This window comes from Acinonyx jubatus, chromosome E3 (assembly GCF_027475565.1).
Source record: "Acinonyx jubatus isolate Ajub_Pintada_27869175 chromosome E3, VMU_Ajub_asm_v1.0, whole genome shotgun sequence".
NCBI lineage: Eukaryota > Metazoa > Chordata > Mammalia > Carnivora > Felidae > Acinonyx > Acinonyx jubatus.
The window spans coordinates 27,854,929-27,873,115 of NC_069398.1; the positions used below are offsets into that span (position 1 = coordinate 27,854,929).

The 18,187-nt window shown below is 54.2% G+C and overlaps 1 protein-coding gene across 9 annotated transcripts in view; it reads right to left on the minus strand.

The window, feature by feature from the left end:
- Nucleotides 1–18,187, minus strand: part of CUX1 (cut like homeobox 1) — a 375,851-nt gene that overhangs the window by 284,586 nt on the left and 73,078 nt on the right. For 6 of the 9 annotated variants that reach the window (XM_053213810.1, XM_053213809.1, XM_053213808.1 and 3 more), the window contains one exon: nt 3,032–3,142. The exons of 1 other annotated variant lie outside the window; for it this stretch is intronic. In XM_053213810.1, coding sequence (XP_053069785.1) covers nt 3,032–3,142 — 111 coding nt within the window. Of the gene's footprint in view, nt 1–3,031; nt 3,143–5,481; nt 5,856–18,187 lie in introns of those variants that run through there. 2 more of the 9 variants (XM_027042015.2, XM_053213806.1) reach the window with 2 other exon arrangements.

Below are 18,187 nucleotides of genomic sequence, written 5' to 3' on the forward strand. Positions count from 1 at the left end.
ATGGAAACTTAAAAGAAAAAATGCACCATACACGAAAAACCTTCAGGGCTCTGGCCACCGCGGCACCTGTCGCTCTGTGCTCCCGGGGCTCATCCCGTGTGGAAGGACCTGCCCGCTGGCTCTGAGGCCTCCTGCACAGCCCCCCTTTCCCTCTGCACTTGAGCTTCCCCAGCTACCCGTGGGCAGGGCCAGGTTGGAAAATAGGAACTCCCTGTTGGGAGACCAGCACACTCGCCTCTGACTTTTCTCTGGTGCCCTCATCCTGCATAATAGATTCACTAAACATTCGACGGATGCTAGGAGCGCATTATCTTCTTCCCCAGAACACAGAGGGGGGACTCCCGCGTGCTCATCAGCAATCAGCACACCAGGTACAAACCAGTCACAGCGCTGGCCACCCGCCCTGGAACGAGGGCCTCGTCCTCAATCGGCCAACTTTCTGAGGTGTGGAGATCCTGGTCTGTGTCCCCCTAAGGAAGATGCCTCTCCTGCCAATGAGCCAATTTTTTTTTTTTTTTTTTAACCCCTGAGAACAAGCTCTAAGCAACCTTCACTTTTATGTCCAATCTCTCAAAGAGTTTCCTCGACGGTAAGTGTGAATTGATTCCCTCCGTTGCTGAACGATCCGTCCAGGAGTGTAGTCACAAGAGGGGACCGATGTTGGAAAACCATGGGGGCCCCTCTGCACTGTGACCCCAAACAGACAATTCAATATCCCCTGCGGACCCCAGGCCCCGCACTCGCTAGAGTCCCGACACGTGCCACCAGACCCGCACACGCGTGTACCCTCCCCCTCCACGAACCCCGGAGGACTTGGCTATAGCTACGCCCCCACCCCCGTTCTGGCCTCACGTGGCTTCACTATTCACACGGGATTCTGGCCGGCTGGTGGCATCAGTGAACCTATCTCCCCTATCAGTTCTCGCCTCAGGGTTCCCAAAGGGACCCCACACAGATGTCGTGGACGGTCCTGGGAAAGAAAGAGCCGAGAGAAGGGGGCGGGAGCCGCAGGGGGCGTCACCCTTCCCGGCTTCCTGGAAATTCCTGTTGCAGCGAGACTCTCCTCATTGCAGCAAGAGTAGCCTGAGCGAGCACTAGCCTGGACCAGCTGGCAGAGGCCAGGAGCAAGCAGCACAGAAACCTTCTGTCCCCTTCCGGGTGTTTCTGGGCCCCTCTTCTCCACGGAAGACAGGGTCTAAAACTGTGCTTTGGAAAGAAATGCTCCAAATGGCATTTATGAACCACACTGCTTCTCCCCCAAGCCTCTTCCAGTGACTGAGATTAGGAGATAAAATGCTGCGTGTTTCGGAGGGGGAGGGCTCTTCAAGCTGTGTGAGCTGGTCTCCCATTTCCATGTCAGGGGAGGGGCCGTACCCTCAGTGGCCGGAGGGGAACGCACCCCCTCGGCGGGCCCCCGCCCCCACAGCTGACAGGAGCCTGGGACTCGGAACATCCAGGAATCCGGGTCTCTGCTGCTCTTCATAGTCCCAACCATGGGACAGATTATGTTTACTGAATTGTCTGCCGCCTCGGAAGGATGACCTTGACCTTCTGTTTTAGATTTTCCAAGGAAAATGGTCACCAAGGGAAGGGCAGTAAGAACACGGGGCAGAGGATGACAGCTCACTACGGGAACGGTACGAAGCGTGGCTCGAGGGACAGATGTGAAGGGCGCCGGCCAGGGGAAACAGGAGTCAAGGACAAGGATGAGAGCTCGGGAAACCCCACAGTGAGACCCTCCAGGAAGGCCTGCTCTGAAGTGGCCTTAGAGAAGGAAAGTAATTAGAGGAAGGCAGTCCTGGATCCTGTCTTTACTCAACACAGAGCAGAGCAGATCCCCGATGCCACATGGAAGGCGGTAACCAGGCCCGAATCTCTACAATGTGCACCTGTGCTTGGATAGGACGGGAAGATCCGCGTTTAAGGGAGGGGGTGAGGGCAGGCAGTGGATCTAAAATTTAAAGCCCTTAGGTGGGTCTGCCCCTAAAGCCCCCTTTCTTCCCGCTGGGCTATCGTGTTTTCTCCCCAAATATTTATTCTGAAAACAGAGGGTTAATGATTTGTTTCCCAAAATGACTCACAATAGCACACCCCCTCAAGCAGCAAGCTAGGCGGTACACTTGACACGGGTCTGCCCTTGAAAGTTCCAATCACGCATCATTTTTCAGGAATATTATGAAAGTCTGGGGCATGCCTCCCAGAAAGCAGCTTTCCTTCCAGACCTGATCCTTTGTCCTGCACGGAAGAACGTGGGCAGTCCGCTCTCGCCTGACGGGAGGGTGCAGGAGACTGGGGCGAGAGCCCGCGGCCCGAGAACCGTCGTGGGCCAGCCTGGCAGAAGCTCCCGGAAAGCAATTCCCACGTCTGTCCAATGGTCTCTAAAACCCTCCTTGCTTTTCGTTTCTTACAAACCCTTGGACAGGGACCGGGGGAACCAGGGGCCTCGAAAACAGACTGGGAAAATGCTGCCCAAGGCCCTCTGAACACGGCCTTTCAAACGTGTACTTACAAGAAAAAAAGAGGAGCCCACGAGGAGCACATTTCCAGTGCCCTTTAAAGCGTATTTCAGGAAACAGAGGCGTTTAACAGGCCCTACCGGACTAAATGTCTGTTCGACAAGAAGGATCGGCACATCGCGTCCTCAGAAGTGTGCAGCCTCAGACAGGGCAGCAGGGAAGGGGCCCTCTGAGGACCCCCCGCACCCCCTCCCGCTATGCTCTCATGCTCAGGGCTCCTGCAAGGACTCGGGGTCACGTGCTAACAGGCGTGGGCACGGAGCGTGGGGGCTGGAGCCCCGAATGGGCCACGCAGCCGGCCACGTGCTCTCGCACACCCAAGTGGGTCAGCAGGCGCATCTGGAATTAGCTCGTGCTCTCCTGCGTTCAGACAACCGACCGACGCCCGAGGGCCCCCAGCCCGCCGTGAGGCACGCAGTCTGCTGGGGGCGAAATGCTTACAAACACAGCTTCTGAATATGTCCGAGGGCAGGGAGACCCCTCTCAAAGACACCTGGACGGTCCTGCGGCCTCACCTCTGGAGTGTTCTTCTTGAACTCTCGGCTCTGCTCGATAAGCCGCTTTCTGGACTGCTCGCTTTCATCTTGCCGGTTCGCCAGTACTGTTGCGGTGGCATCGAGTTCCCTCTGTCGAGAGAGACACAAAGGAAGACAAGGTTGTCACTGCTGCTTCGTACCAGAGGGGATCGTATCTGCATTCGACCAGAACCCGGGAGAGCCCCCCCCCCCCTGCCGCCCCGTGGCTCTGGGGGTTACCAACTCCCGGGCAGAGGAGGGGCTGGGGCTGCAGAGGGGAGTGGACACACTCGGGCAGTTGCCATCGTCCCGTGCGCACGTCCCGGAACACCACGCTCCCCCGGCTCAATGTGCCATGGGTCCACACGCACCTCACAAATGACTGCTTTGGGGACAGAACACGCAGACACGTTTTTCTTTGCTAAAGCCAGCGTCAGCCCAATGCCCTGATGCCGTCTAACATACTCTATTTTTATTTGGAGAGAGAGAAAGAGAGCGTGAGCTGGGGAGGGGCTAGGAGTGCAAATCCCAAGCAAGTTCCACACTGTCAGCACAGGGCCAGATGCGGGACTCGCACCCGTGAACTGCGAGATCACGACCTGAACCGAAATCAAGAGATGGACGCGTGACCCACTGAGCCACCCAGGCGCTCCTGGTTTCTGTTCTTAGCAAGCTTTCCCTCTTGCCGAGTCTCCGTGCCCTGATGACTCTGCTTTACTCTGGGCTTCTCGCTGGGGCGTGCTATTCATCTGTCTTCAACAGTGTGGGCCTGGGGGCTTGTGTGCTGATAACTGGGTCTGCTTTCATTTAACAGTACATATTGTGGGTTTCAGAGAGGTGAGGTATCATGCCCATAACCTGTGACTAGTTTTCAGGAGGGACCTTTACGGGGCAAATTCCAAGAATAATGATTCGCAGGATGCAGTCAACTTCGGGAATGGGGCACCTGGTAACAACAGCTATTCTCAAGCTACTGTCCTTGCACTGAAACTCTGAGAGCCACCAGGGCCGGGTGCCCTGTAAGAAGGACCTCGGCTCACACAACAAAATAACGCTCAGAGCATCAGAGAACCTGTGCCCTGGCCTCGGAAATTCTGGGAGGAGCTGCCAACGGGATCCGTTTCAAACAAGCCTGCAGCAGATGGGCCCAGAGTGGTGTCCCAAGCCGACAGCAGGGGCACAAGGACACGCTGCCGTAGCCACCAAAAGGCCCATTTTCTTGCCCAGCGGCCTCAGTTACTAAAGACACACACTGGCATCTTCTGATTAGGATTCGATGTGGCTGTTGCGCATGGCTTCTCTGTGGTATGCCCCATCCCCTGGGGCCCAGCAGGGCAAGGACCCAATTGAGGACTGAAGAGCGAGGCAAATCAGACACAGAGATCCTTCCACAGACATCCGGGAAGCACGTGAGTCTCCCCCTCTCCCCCTCCCCCACCCCCACCCCTATGAGGTTTCACCTGCTTCCCTTTTTGGCGGAAGTAACCGGAGGAGTTTGGTGGGGCCTCCTGATGGGCACTTCACTTGTACAGTATGGGGCGGGTCACTGCCAGAGAGGACGACAGGGCGCTGGAGCCACATCCAGCGTGGTGTCGACTTGGAAATCATAAGACGGTTTTTACTGAGGGGGTGGGGGGTGGGGGGTGGGGAGGGGGAGACACTCCCCACCGCACTCTCTCTCCCCTGTCGTGTTTCTGGCATTACAGCAAATCTTGAGCAAACAAGTCCAAAAGAATAACATGGGCTAGAATTCAAGAACAGATGTCAAAGCTACTGCAGAAAAGAGGGAAACACTGCACATTTTGATAGACCACATTTGAAACACATCCCAGTCGAGTGAAGGCAGGGAAAAAAGAGCAACCGAAACGAATGTGGTGATGCGGGGATGGAGACGGAGAAGAGAGAGCAATCGCAGATAAGCAGAAGGCTTTTCAAAAATATAAACAATCTGGTAAGGAGGAGGACTTAGACGGCTATATTTAAGCAGCAGGAGCAGAAGTTATAAAAGGAGGCTTCAAGAAGTGGGGAGAAACGCCAATATTGAAACATGACAGAAAAAGTAGAGTTGATGTTTTGTTCTAATCGCCCGCAGATGCAGAAAACTTGGGCACTGACTGCTTCCAACGAAGACCTAAATTCCAGGGCGGGGGGGGGGGGGGGAGGGGGGGCGCTGTCACCCAATCAGCCATAACGGCTGGACAGTGGGGGGCACAGAGGGGACTGTGGTCCCAGCCCTGACCCCCACCTTCCCACCTAGAGGGACGAGCGTGGGGACAGTGGGGCAATGCTGCGGAAGACGTGACAGAGCACACGGTCCCCTCGGGTCCCTGCATGCCCCACACGCTGAAGTCCGACCCAGCCCACAAGATCCATGGGCACATCCATCAGAAAACCCCACCAAGGAGGGCTGAGTCTGAGACAGGACCCTTGATACAAGGCAGCGAACCCACCTTTGTCACGGGGCCACAGGGCCAGTGAGCCTGGGGTGACGTACTGCTGGCAGTCGGGGACCCCCCGGGGGGCCGCCACACTCCCTTCCCCACGCGTGCAGACATACGCAGGTCCACATGAGAAACCAACGCGAGTCTCCAGATTTAATACCGTGCCTCGGCCCGCCAGCACAGAAACTGACCAGCACGGCCAAGGAGGACAGGCTGGGCTTGCCCGGCCCCGGGGTCTGGTTGGTCAGACTTAGGGCTCGAGATCTTTGGCCAGGTCCCTTACAAAACCACCACGAGGCCTTCTGAAGGACACGGAGGCTTTGTACGGTTGTTGGGACAACGCAGAGAAGAGACGGCTATTAAACATAAGCCAAATACTGTTTTATTATCTACCCGGCCCGCCTATGCTCAAAGTGTCAAATACAATGACACATTAACAAGGGAATTTAATGTGTTTACGGGAGGTGGCAGTGGGGGCCTAAAATACAGAACCCTCAGTCCCAGAGTCACTGGTCACGTGTAAAAAAGAGCATGGAGGGTCCCCACACCTGAAAGGCACTCAAAACTCGCCAAGAGAAAACAAAAACCAAAAACCCACACCTGGGAATCAACCAGTGTCCAACGAGAGCGTGTTGGCATATCCACTCAAGGATCATTCTGCAATGGTAAGAAAAAGTCCTACATGTGCTAGGAGATGGGCTGATCTTCGAGATATATTTAAGCAAAAAGAGCAAAGTGCAAGAACAATGCCAGTATTGTTTAAAAGAGTATCTATACATATGCTTGCATAAGCTTTGATTGTCTCCAGAATGATACAAAAGACACTTGTAACTGCTTGGCTCTGAGAAGGCGCTGGGGGGGTAGGGGGAGGGGGGAGGCGGAACCTTCCCTTCAGTGTCCAGCTGACCCTCGAAGAACATGGGTTTGAACTGCATGTGCCGCTTAGACGCGGGGGTTTTTTATAGCACAGTACTGTAAATGTATTTTCTCTTCCTTATGATTTTCTTCGGAACGTTTTCTTTTCCCTTTATTGTAGGAATATGGTATATGATACGTAGGGCATACAAAGTACGAGTTAATCGACTATTTATGTTATAGGTCAGGCTTCCAGTCAACAGTAGGCTCTGAGTAGTTAAGGTTCAGGGGGAGTCAAACGTTGGATGTGGATCTTTGACCAGCCGGGGGTCAGCACCCCTAATCCCCCTATTGTTCAAGGGTCAATTGTACCTCTTTTGACTATTCTAGCCATGTGCATGCATTATTACCCAATTCGAAACACTGTATTGTTAACTTTTTAAATCCTGCTGATGTGAAAAATACACACATATATTGTTCTAGAAACATATTTTACATCGTGCGGCCCATAATACGCATGTTCAATGGCCCGCATGTCCCCCTGCCCAGCAGCAGAGGCCTGGAATAGATGAGCTCTTGACTCACTCTGGTAACTCAAAAACTGAGGCAAGCACGTCCTTTGTCAAAACAACAGGTGTTTCTTGCACAACGCGTCGCACACTGGCCAGTCTCCGGGCTTATGAACGAGGAGGTGGCGGCCAGTTACAGAAAACGCCGCTCACCCAGGCCAGAGCTTTCCCAGGGAATGGCAGAGGAGGGCGTCCCCTCAAAACGATTTAGAAATATTCTCCCGCTGGAAACAGCCGACAGCCCCAAGTCCAAAGTCATGGGAAGTTGGCAGGGCTGGTGGCGAACCGGCGGGCTCTGAACACCCGGGCACTTTCAACTAGGCTGGAAGTGGTGGAAATTGTCCTGGGTGAGTGTCTCACAAGGACAGGCACCTGGAGGCAGAAACTGCGGTTTTCTTTCAAAGTCATCGTGTGGCAGCCGATGCCAGGAGGTGACGAGGCCCAGTGTTTGAACCTGAGGCCCCGTGTGCACAGGCACACCCCCTGCTATAAGGCGGGTAGGCTCCCGCAGAGCCGTGGACGCCTGTAGTCCTGCCTTCCTCTCTGGCGAGAACTTCTGGCAGGCTTTCCCTCCCATTTCTGACAGATCCTCAAAGGGCAAAGTGCCTAACTTTTTAACTTTCTCTCTGCCTGAACTCCGGCCTCTCAACCGAGTATTAAAGATTTATCAAACACAAGAAACAGGGGCGCCTGGGTGGCTCGGTCGGTTGAGCGCCCAACTTCGGCTCGAGACACGATCTCAAGGCTTGTGAGTTTGAGCCCCACGTTGGGCTCTGTGCTGACAGTGCGAAGCCTGATTGGGATTCTCTCTCACTCCCTCTGCTTTCTCTCTCTCTCTCAAAATAAATAAATAAGCTTAAAACACACACACACACACACACACACACACAGGAAATAAAATGTGACCACAAGCCTATTTAAAAGAAAATTTTCCCAAATAAAACAGGTCTTAATAACCTCAGTGATCAATTTGAAATCAATTTAAAGTAGGTATGCCTGCCGTTTGTCTGTATTGAACCGGGGGGAGGGGGGTACCTGCAGTGCTTTTGGGAGACTCCTCTCATAAAGTCCCATTGCCAGGCCCTCAAGGGCTCCCTGTTCCTCCTGGGCCCAGGGAGGTGAGCCCTCTCCCCCAGCACCCTTGGGGTGGCCGGAAAACATACCTGGCCAACTGCCTCCACAAGGCAAATAAGTATTCTCTGCTTATTGTCTGTAACTTTAATTCAAAGTTCGTTCATCTGGTATTTCCTTTGGGTTTACCTGTCAAGCTAATCAAACAGCAGATCACGTATACGAATCCAAAATGGCTTTATCGGTGAAACCAAGAGGACCCGTACAAAAAGGGAAAGGCAACCCCGGTCTCTGCATGGGGTGGTCCTGGGGCTTTTTCTGCTTCCTTTCCAGCAACAGGGTCATTTGGACAACTGCAGGAAGTGGGTAAGGGCCCCAGCCCACCTACCAGCCGCCCCCACCCAGCCCCCTACACAGAACAGCTTTAGACTCCTCAGACAGTGGCCTCAGAGCAACCCGGCCGGGATTCCAGGCTCCATCCCAGCTGTAACCTGTGTGGTTTTGGTCCAATGACATTCCCTCTCTGGAGGGAATTAAGATAAAGCATGTTCAATTCGGGGCACGGGACGTGCTCCATCAAGGGGAGTTTTTCTGTACTATAAGAGCCACGCACTTGACCTCAGGCCTGAGCTCAGTCTGCCACCAGTGTCTCCAACCAGGTCGGGGGCTCCAGAGAATGCACAGATGAGTCAGAAGCCGACCCTGACCTCCAGGTGCCCACTGTCCAGCGGAGGAAACCAGGCAGGCACGGAAAAGCAACAGGACAGAAGGGCCTGGCCCAGTGGAACCAAAAGAGAGCAGGGGTTAGAAAAGGGAGAATATAAGTTCCAGCAAGAAAGCCCTATGAGCGTTCGCAGAAGATGCCCATCTTGGCTGGGGCCTGTGGGGGGGATGGGCTCAATCCCCATTACCCTCCCCCTCCTCCTCTTCCCCTCACTGAGTCCCTGGCACAACCTTGGGGGGGGGGGGGCGGTTGCTGTCAGAGACCAAGAATAGGGGCTCAGAGGAACCAGGAGCCTGGTCAGGCCCCCCCAGGGTAGGGGTGGCAGGGACACAAGAGGAACACGCCAATATGGAAATAACTGGGTTCAAATAGAAACATGGAGGCTGCTTCCCCAGACATGTCCACCAACAGCGACCAAGACACCCACCGTAAGTGGACAGGTACGTGTGCACACATTTCATTTGCTCATATGTACACAAGACGCCTCTGGAAGAGATATGGGTACCACCCCGTATCCTGGGGAGGAGAACGAGGCGGGGGGCCTTTTACTTTCTCCCCTTTATACCTTTTGAATTTGAGCACCTGACTGTAATGTCTTCTGCTAAAAAGTATGCATTTATCTCTCCAAATCTCAGTTTTTCCCTACAATGAGACGCAGGCTCTGGTGGATGGATAGGCCGGCTGACTGCCCCCCCATCCCCGTTTCCCAGAGTGGTGCTCCCCGTGGAGCTGCGGGAAGTGCATTTTGTTCCGTCCGTGGGTGTGTGCACCGACAATGCACGGTATTTAAAGGAGAACCTTGCACAAGTCCTGAAGCAAACGCCCCTGCTTTCACTTACTTTGTAAGTTTCGGCAGAGGACCGAGTCTGAGGCTGTGTTTCTCGGGTGCCCTTTTCAGACCCTTGGTTCTCACCCATCGCTTTCCCCGCGCACGATCCCCAATTCACTGAGAGTCCCACCGAAGTCTGAATCGCGGCTACGGGGCTGTCAGGCGGTGGCAGCCAGGGGCCGGGGGTGAGCACTCCCGCTCGGGAAGCCCTACGTGCCGCCGGTTAGACAGACCTCCAGCGGGGACCCTGGGGGGCACTGAACGGTGGAAAACAGCACACCTAAAGGCAGGAAGGCAGGGATCCTGGAGTCCTACAGGAGCTGCGAGAGTGCACCCGGACACAAGACTCAGGCACCCTTTATCCCCTGGGGGCACCAATGACCTCTCTGAGCTGGGGGGAGCTGTAAAGCTGGCCAGGACAAGCACACACCCTCCCGGGGAGGCAGGAGAGGGGATCTGAGCGTGTCAGTCCTAGGGGGCCTCGGATAAGACCATGGCACACTGGCTTTCCTCTACTGTCCCCAGAGGGCTGGGTCCCCTCCCTCCCTCAGACCCTCAGCGTCAGCTGTTCCCTCCACTTGGGAGACCTATCCCTGCTCCCCTCCATCAAACTGTCAGAGGAGCTCCGATTGAACACCATTTCCCCAGCCCCCAGCCCCTCCCACCCCCCTCCGGAAGAGACTGTAAGGTATGAGCCCAGCTCCCTGAACTGTGCCTCGTGGAAGTGACCCTGGTTTGCAAAAGGGTCTGCAATGCTGCATTTGCGTGCAAGTGTGTGAGATCAGCACGTCTCCCGATGGGCTGTAAGCTCCAGTAGGGCTCGCCTTCTGCTCACTGGAGAGTTCCCAGCACTTCACATGGCAGTGGGGCACATCACAGGTAGGCAGTCAATATTTGCTAAATGAAAGGGTAAGCTTAAGAAAGAAGGAAAGGAAAAATAAAAAGCAAAATATACAGGAAGGGGGCAGAAATTTAACAACTCTGCAAGGCTTCCTTCCCGTCAGAAAGAGAGGCTGCAAGCAAAAGGCTGGCCCGAGCACTGAGGCCTTGAATGGTAGAGAATGTTTGAGAACAGTTCAGGAGACTGTGGGGGCTGAGGAGGAACAGGGGGTCAGCTGACAGAGCCAGCTTCTTAAAGGCAAGATGGATGGGAAAGGAGGCGTGGGGGGCCTGGAGGAGACCCACACTCCCCTCTTGCTCAGCCTCAAAGGATCCTGGGTCTAGCCCTAAAATGGCACCGTTTTACGAGAATTAGGATCATTTGCCCACGAGGGCCTCCTCCCTGCTGGAGCCGCCCTAGCAAGCTCTCCTAGCAGCCTAGGAAACAACTTTCATTGAGCCCCCTCCTAAGAATGCGGAATGGAAAAACAGTGGTGGGAAAGTCCATCCTGATAGTGCTTTGGGGAAATCAGGCAGCAGCAAAGCAGATATGGGGTTCGCTGCTGGGGCTCTTCCCCTGCCTATGAGAAGGGCCCGCATGTGCCCCCTCTCTGTGTCCACGTGCCCCCAAGAAGGAGATCCCAGGAGGGGTCCGGGGGAGGGAATGCTCTTCCCAGGGCACCCAGTACAGAGCCCAGCTCCTAGCAGGGACTCAGTAAACGCTGGCCACAGAGAAGTGAGCTCTCTGGGTTAATCACACCCTGTGCCTCTTCAACTCAGGGAACAAAGAAGCAGGCAGGTGAACAGGCAAGGGACTGCCTACAGTTCAGGTTTCTAGCTCGCTGGGGCTGAATCCAAAACACTGCGCATTCCAGCCAGCCGTCTTCTCCCACCTTAGAGGGGGACGCAGCCTCCTGGCCGGGTCCCCAGGGCACAGGTGATGTACTCACAGCACGGGTTTCCCACCATGAGAGTGGGTCCTGCTCCCCCGTACCCCGGACAGAGACAGGGACAGGGACAGAGAGGAGGTGCCTACGGGGCGGTGTATTGGGGGACCGGTGTGCCTATGGACCTGTGAGCTCTGCGACCAGCCGGGCTCTCTAACCTAAACCGGGGACACTAATACACATCTCACAGGGCTGTCATGAGGATTAAATAAGATAAAATGCCCGGGACGATGACAATGGTAGTTCCTCTTCTCCTCTCCCTATTCAAGCTGACCCCACCTCGTATGAAGATTATTTCCTCGTGCTGCTCTCGCTCTAAAGATGCTATTGTTCATCTAATATGTACTCAACAGTTCTCAATTCTGGGACACAACTTGGTATTCATTCCTGATCTAGGAAATTCAAGTAAAAAGATTTACTCCAACACAGACTTCCTCCCTGTCACGGTTCCATCTAAAGACTCCACCACTGGGGATGGCAGGGGCAAGCTTTCTCGGTGTACGCTTTTTATTTTTACTTTTAAAGCAGGCTCCATGCCCACCGTGGAGCCCCACACGGGGCTTAAACTCACAACCCTGACATCAAGACCTGAGCTGAGATCAAGAGTCGGACGCTTAGGGGACTGAGCCACCCAGGCACCCCCTCGGTATCTACCTTCAAATGGAAATGCGATTTTGAACCAAGTGAATGCGTTACCGACTCAGAAAATAAAAATAAATAAAGGGGCCTAACAAAGGCTACGAGCACAAAGTTTTTATACAAGCCCTTTTGTGAATTCCTCGGGATTGAGAAATTTCAATAGAGCACCGAGATCTTGTTTTTTGTTGTTCCTCACCCTGCTGAAAACCCACTATGCAAAGACAAAAATGCCAGATGTATCCCACAAGCATTGCACTACATATAATACTTGCCAGACTCTCATTTAAACAGTGAGACGTGAGAGACGGCGTCTCAGTGATGCATAATGAAATACAGACGGATCGGAGCACCGGTGTGGCAAAGAGTAGGTCCGCGTGGCCCGGGGCCGGTGCAGGGAGAGGGCAGGACGCTTTTAACTGGGACGAGAAGGCTCCTGCTTTACATATTGACCAAACCATAGGAAATTGCTGACACTTGCCCAGTTTTGAGCTACAAAAATAAATGTCTGTTTCGTAAGGAGCCTTCTTTACCATTCTCTTTGGCTAGATCACAAAACAAAACTAAACTCTGCCCAGCAGCCTCCACCGAACAACAGAGTGCTGACCCCCTCCCACCTTGGACTTCTCCAGGGCGCCCAGAGAACCCTTCCTCCGCTCGTAGCCCCTCCACCTTGTCCTTGCTAATTATCTCGTTTGCTTTCTCTCCCGGGGAGAAGCGAGAGCCTCCTTGTCTGAATACCTGGTCTTCTGCCTCCTCTGTGTTCCCCTGCAGGACCCACACTGGGGGCCAGGGAGGGCCAATGAAGTCTGACCTATTGGCACCCCCCGGCCACGCACACGCACACACACACCCCGTGGGCCTCGGGATGAACTTGAAAGAGAAGCAGTCACAGGAGCTTTGCTACTCCCATGTCACAGATGAGGAGACCGAGGCAGGGCACGTCTGTGACTCCCCCTTGTTAACAAATGCCCAGGGAATAGTTCCCTCCACTCCGTGACTCCCGTTCTTCTTACACTTAGTGCACATTGCGAGACGTATTCTAAAACCAAATGAGAACTTGTTACAATTTTAAAACGTCCACGTCCACGAAGGTTGATCCCGGAGGGGCTGTGGTCTAGTTAAAGGGAACTGCCCCGCTGCTCTCTGGCTGCAGGACAGGAGGTGAGTGTCAGAGAGAACAGAAGCCCCGAAACCCCCACAGCTGCATTCAGGATGCCGGCAGATCTGTAGCAGGCTGGCCTGTCAACCAAGTAATTGGACCCAGGGACCAATTAATTGAGGAGAATGAATGAGACTGCACTATCCCAATGACAGCCACTAGCCACATGTGACTATGTCCACTTAAGATAAATTAGAAATTCAGTTTCTGTTACAGTAGCCACACTCCAAGGGCCAGTGGCCAACTATATTTGATGACACAGATAAAGACCATTCCATCAATGCAGGAAGTTCTACCACACACTGCTGGTCTAGAATGACTCTCCAGGGTCTGAGGGTGATGCTGTTAACTGTTACAAGACCGATACTTAACACACTGATGAAACTGATGATAAGCTGTTGGGGGGGGGGGGGGAGGATTGGCCCAAAGTACCCCACCCAGGGATCAGGGGCCAAGCCGAGTTCTGAACCCAGACCTGGGAGACCATCTCCATGGAAGCTGAGGCTCTCAGCAGTAAACCATGCAGACACCCCTTCCCCGTGTCCCAGCTTAATGCACTTGACATTCTCCAGCAAATAGGGGGTAAGGTCACGGGCTCAAAATTAGGCAGGGACACGAATAGCATGTTTTAATCTCAAAAAATAATGATGCCACTGCCAGAAGGAATAGCTCCGATCTCATCTATGCTGGTAAACGCTTTTCTCCTAAAGTATTTGTTTCAGAAATAAAGCCCTTAATTTGAATGCTTTAGGAGCCAAAATTTCTGTCTGTTGAAAATATTTGCTTCTATTGTTTGGCAGGAATCAATTTGTTAGGGCACCAGCCACCCTGGCAACGGCTCCCTTCCCCTTCCCTGGAAAAGAGCTTGGCGGCAAAGCCATCCGCCGCCCTGCAGCTCTCGCTCGCTCTCTCTGTTTGGGCTATCCCGGCCACAAACATCTGCCGGCACAGACACAGGCTGTGAATCGAGCCAACCAGCCAGTGCTTGCTGGGGCTGAGCCGCTTTGGGGGTTATTAGGAATATATGACTGGGCTTGGCGGGCAATCAGCTGAATTTGATTTGCAGAATGAGAGTCCATTTCGCTTAATTATCTTGCAAGCGGTCCAAGACGGGTCACCCAAATGGTGGGCGATTGGCCCACATAGCCCCATCCCTTGGGGCATCCATGAGGTCCAGGGAGAGAGCAGCTGGAAAATCTCTGGTGACCAGGCTCCATCCTGGCTACAAGAATTAGGTCACCAAGACACCCTGAGCCTTGGTTTTCTCATCTGTAAAAGATCCCACCTACCCTGGCTCACGGGGGTTGTCGGAAGACATCATGGCATGAAGGAGGAGAAAAACTCCTGTAAGTTAAAAAGGTTCCGCAAAAATGGGAGCTCTTTTTCTCCTCTGCAAGGGTAAAGTATCCTCCAACTTCCTCACTTAGCTCCCTTTTTTGAAATGCTACGGGGGCGGGGGGGGGGGGGGTGTGCGCTTAAGAGACAGATCATGAAAGTTAAAAGCTATCACAGTTATAGGTGAAGTGCTAATAACTTCATTTTGAAAGTGTCAGGTTGGGGTTGTTTTTTTTGTTTTTTTTTTTTGCCAAATCACAGCTGTGGCTTGCACGAGAACTCCACCTGTAGCTGTGTTCCCTTCTCACGTTTTAATTAGCAAATAAAACCCCGAAAAGCTCTCCAAATGTTTTTCGCCTGGAATTTATCAGCAAAAGTTAAAAGAATGCCGAAGTGACTCCTGGGGGAAACCGAACGTGTAACAGGCATCTATCAACGACTCAGACCAGCTTCCCTTGGAACGGCCTGTGTCCTGTGTCGGGCCCAGGGATGTCACCTCGGAGCCAGCTTTGATTTTTATCTCTGCAGTTAATTTTCGAGGCTTTCGGTGCCACGTTCAGCGAGCAAGGTTTACAACATCCTGCCACTGGCGGAGACCTGCTGCCAGCCAGATGGCCCCACAGAACGACACTCGCATGGCAGAGAAGGTGAATGTCGTGATTCCTCTGCTCTCCCCTGGCACCGGTGCTGCTGGCCGCAGTCAGGAAACCTGGGTGCTGGGCACCGACAGGTGACGCTGCAGGCGGGCTCCCCGTGCCCACAGCGGAAGTGTGACGTTAAGGGGACCCATTTGAATCCTCTGAGAGTTTCACCTCTAGCTGCGCCAGATGCACGGGACGCCCAGGGAGGAAGAGGGGCTGCTCCCAGTCTGCCCACTCTGGGCGCTGGAAATGACGGCCCCGCCCTCAGCTGCCCTCCATCTGGCCTGGGGAGCTTTCTGAAAAATAGCTGGAGGGACGCATTAACTCAGACTTTACAAGGCGCTAACTATCGAACACACACAATTGAGAAACAGGATTACGACCAACTACTACTATGTGAGGGGGTTCTCATACTTAACCCAAATCCAGCTCGCTCAGCCAGCGCGGCCCCCCAATACCCTCCCAGCTCCGACCCGGCACGAACAGCCCTCTCTTCATCCCAGGGCCACATGGGGCGCGAGGGAAAGGTTCTTGAGGCAGGAAAGTAATGCCGATTACAAGGCGTTCTGATCTGTGACTGCTCCAAGTTCAGGTTCTTGGCACCGGTTTCCCCCCCCCCTCACACCGCATTGTCATTTTTTTTTAATTTCTTTTAATGTTTATTTATTTTTGAGAGAGAGAAAGAGAGAGAGAGGGGCAGGGAGGGGCAGGAAGAGAGGGAGACACAGAATTCGAAGCAGGCTCCAGGCTCTGACCTGCCAGCACAGAGCCCGATGCGGGGCTCAAACTAACAAACCGTGAGATCATGACCCGAGCTGAAGTCAGATGCCTAACCCACTGAGCCACCCAGGCGCCCCTCGTGTTGTCACCTTTCAATCGCACAGACGCTGCTTATTTCAGCCTAGGAATGACATTTCTCTAACGCATGTTCTTGGTTCTCTATCGGTTGTGTCCCTTGTGACTTGTCGAGGGGCGAAGGGGACCAGAGGGTTCTAGTTTGGCGGCGAAAGGCAGCTCCCAGTAGAGGGTGATCTACAAAAGGGCACCTCCCACCCCACCCCACCCCACCGGGCCCTCTCAGCGGTACCAGTCAGGGGCCCAGGCACCGGGGCATCGCCCGGGCAGCATCAGGAAGGAGCTCGGGCCAAGCGGCCTCGGTTACGCTCTCTGGTTACTTCCCTGCCCAGGCCATTCCATCGCAGGCAGGAGGCCACAGGCAGTGAGGTTTCAGCAGAGGGCCAGCGTCCTTCCGTGCCAGCGTTCACATCCGATGCTGCGAGCTAATGCAAGCACAAAGGAAGTATTGCCACAGATCCGAAACGATAATCGAGATCGCCAATGATGGCAAACGAAAACAACCAATTACGTTCGGTACAGTCTACTAATTCTGGAAGCTACAGCAACACAGTTACTTTATCAAGATGTTCCACAAGAGCTGAGACAAAAGAGGATTTCCTGGTTTACTCCTGGCTACCCTCCCGCCCCGAAGCGTCTGCTTAATGGGTTTCACCGGATTTCTATACACCTGTATTTCACTTAAGGAGCTGTAAGTAACCGCCAAGCCAACAGCCCAGCACATGTGGCTGCGGCGCGAACACCCGGACTGGGGAGGGGAGGTCCGAGGGGATCCCTCACAAGAGAGGCCACGACTGGTTTCAGAGAGAGCCGGACCACATTTGCACACTTATGCCAAACAAGGGCCGCAGAGACCAAAGGCTTCGCTCCCGGGGACACTACACGGGCCGAATGCGCCAGGAAACCGCTGCTCTCCCGCCCAGCCGCTGGGTCAACGTACGATGCACCCGTCAGAGGAAGCCCCTCGTGGGAAAGACCGGGCACAAAAGGCGCAACAAACCGCACTGGTGCGCAGACAGCTTCCGAGCTGGGGATACAACCGGACTACTGTCACGGCAGAGCTACAGGACCGGTATCCAGACTACCTGGGAGCGGACAGGAAGGGAGGGGACTTCCTGTCGGCAGGACTGGGACAATGTCACAGGCGAGGCAACAAGAGGCGGCCTTGAGGGGTGGGGGAAGAGGCTCCATGGAGGGGGAAGGGGGCGCGAAGGAGGTTTCCAGAAGGCCTAGAGTGGGCAGAGGTAAGAAAAACAGCCGCAGCTCCAGCGGACAGACTCAGGTTCTACATCCCTTGTTGCCCGAACCGCCACACTGACCCCACAACACGGTCATTACGGCCGTCCCACCCTTACCTCCACGGTGGCCTTACCTCGGTCACCCGACCGAGAACACACAGCCATGCATCGAGATTTTAAAGGCACGATTTTCTGCCCCGAAATCTGCTCCTTCCACTCCAGCAGAAAACTCAAAGGCGCAACAGGCTTGGGGCGGACACGGGGACAGCCGGCTCCCAAGGGCACGGAGGGAAAGAACTCGAGGGCTCCCTCCTCTTCTAAAGTTCCGTGATTAGGTCTTAACTGTGGAGCAGGTGAAGCTGGTCTCCCCTTCCATCGGCCGGGGGCAGGCAGAGCGCCCTCAGCTCGTTGCTGCCAGATCTGCTTTGAGAAAAGGCAAGGACAGTGGGGTCTCGAGTGCCAAAGTCACCCATTATTCGCTGGGTCACTAAGAAAGGAGGGGGGGTGGATCGAGGAACAGACCGGGGGCACCTAACGAGGCCCCGCGTGTGCATCTGACGCTGCATTGAGTCAATGCGTTGTCAACTCTCGGAAGCGATTAGTGATCAATGCAGGTCTTTAGAAAGACCGTTCTGGCGGCCACAGGAAGGATGGACTGGAAGGAGGAGAGGCTGAGTAAGAGCAGGCCCTGCAGTTCCGCGAAGAAGCCACAGGAACAAGGGACACGGGTCCCCAAGGGTGAGAGATGTCCCGCCTGAACGCCTGTGGGGCAGACAGCTGCCCAGGGAAGGCTGCAATGAGATAAAGGAAAAAGAAAGAAACCAGAGCTGTCTCTAAATTAATCCTGAATCAGCTTCAGTGGATAAAGTAAATACAGGAAGCAGCCCCAAGAAGAGAAAATAGGATCCACTAGAATGGAATTCGCCGAGCATCAAACAGCGGTGGAGACCTGCCCAGCCCAGCTGCGGCCAACG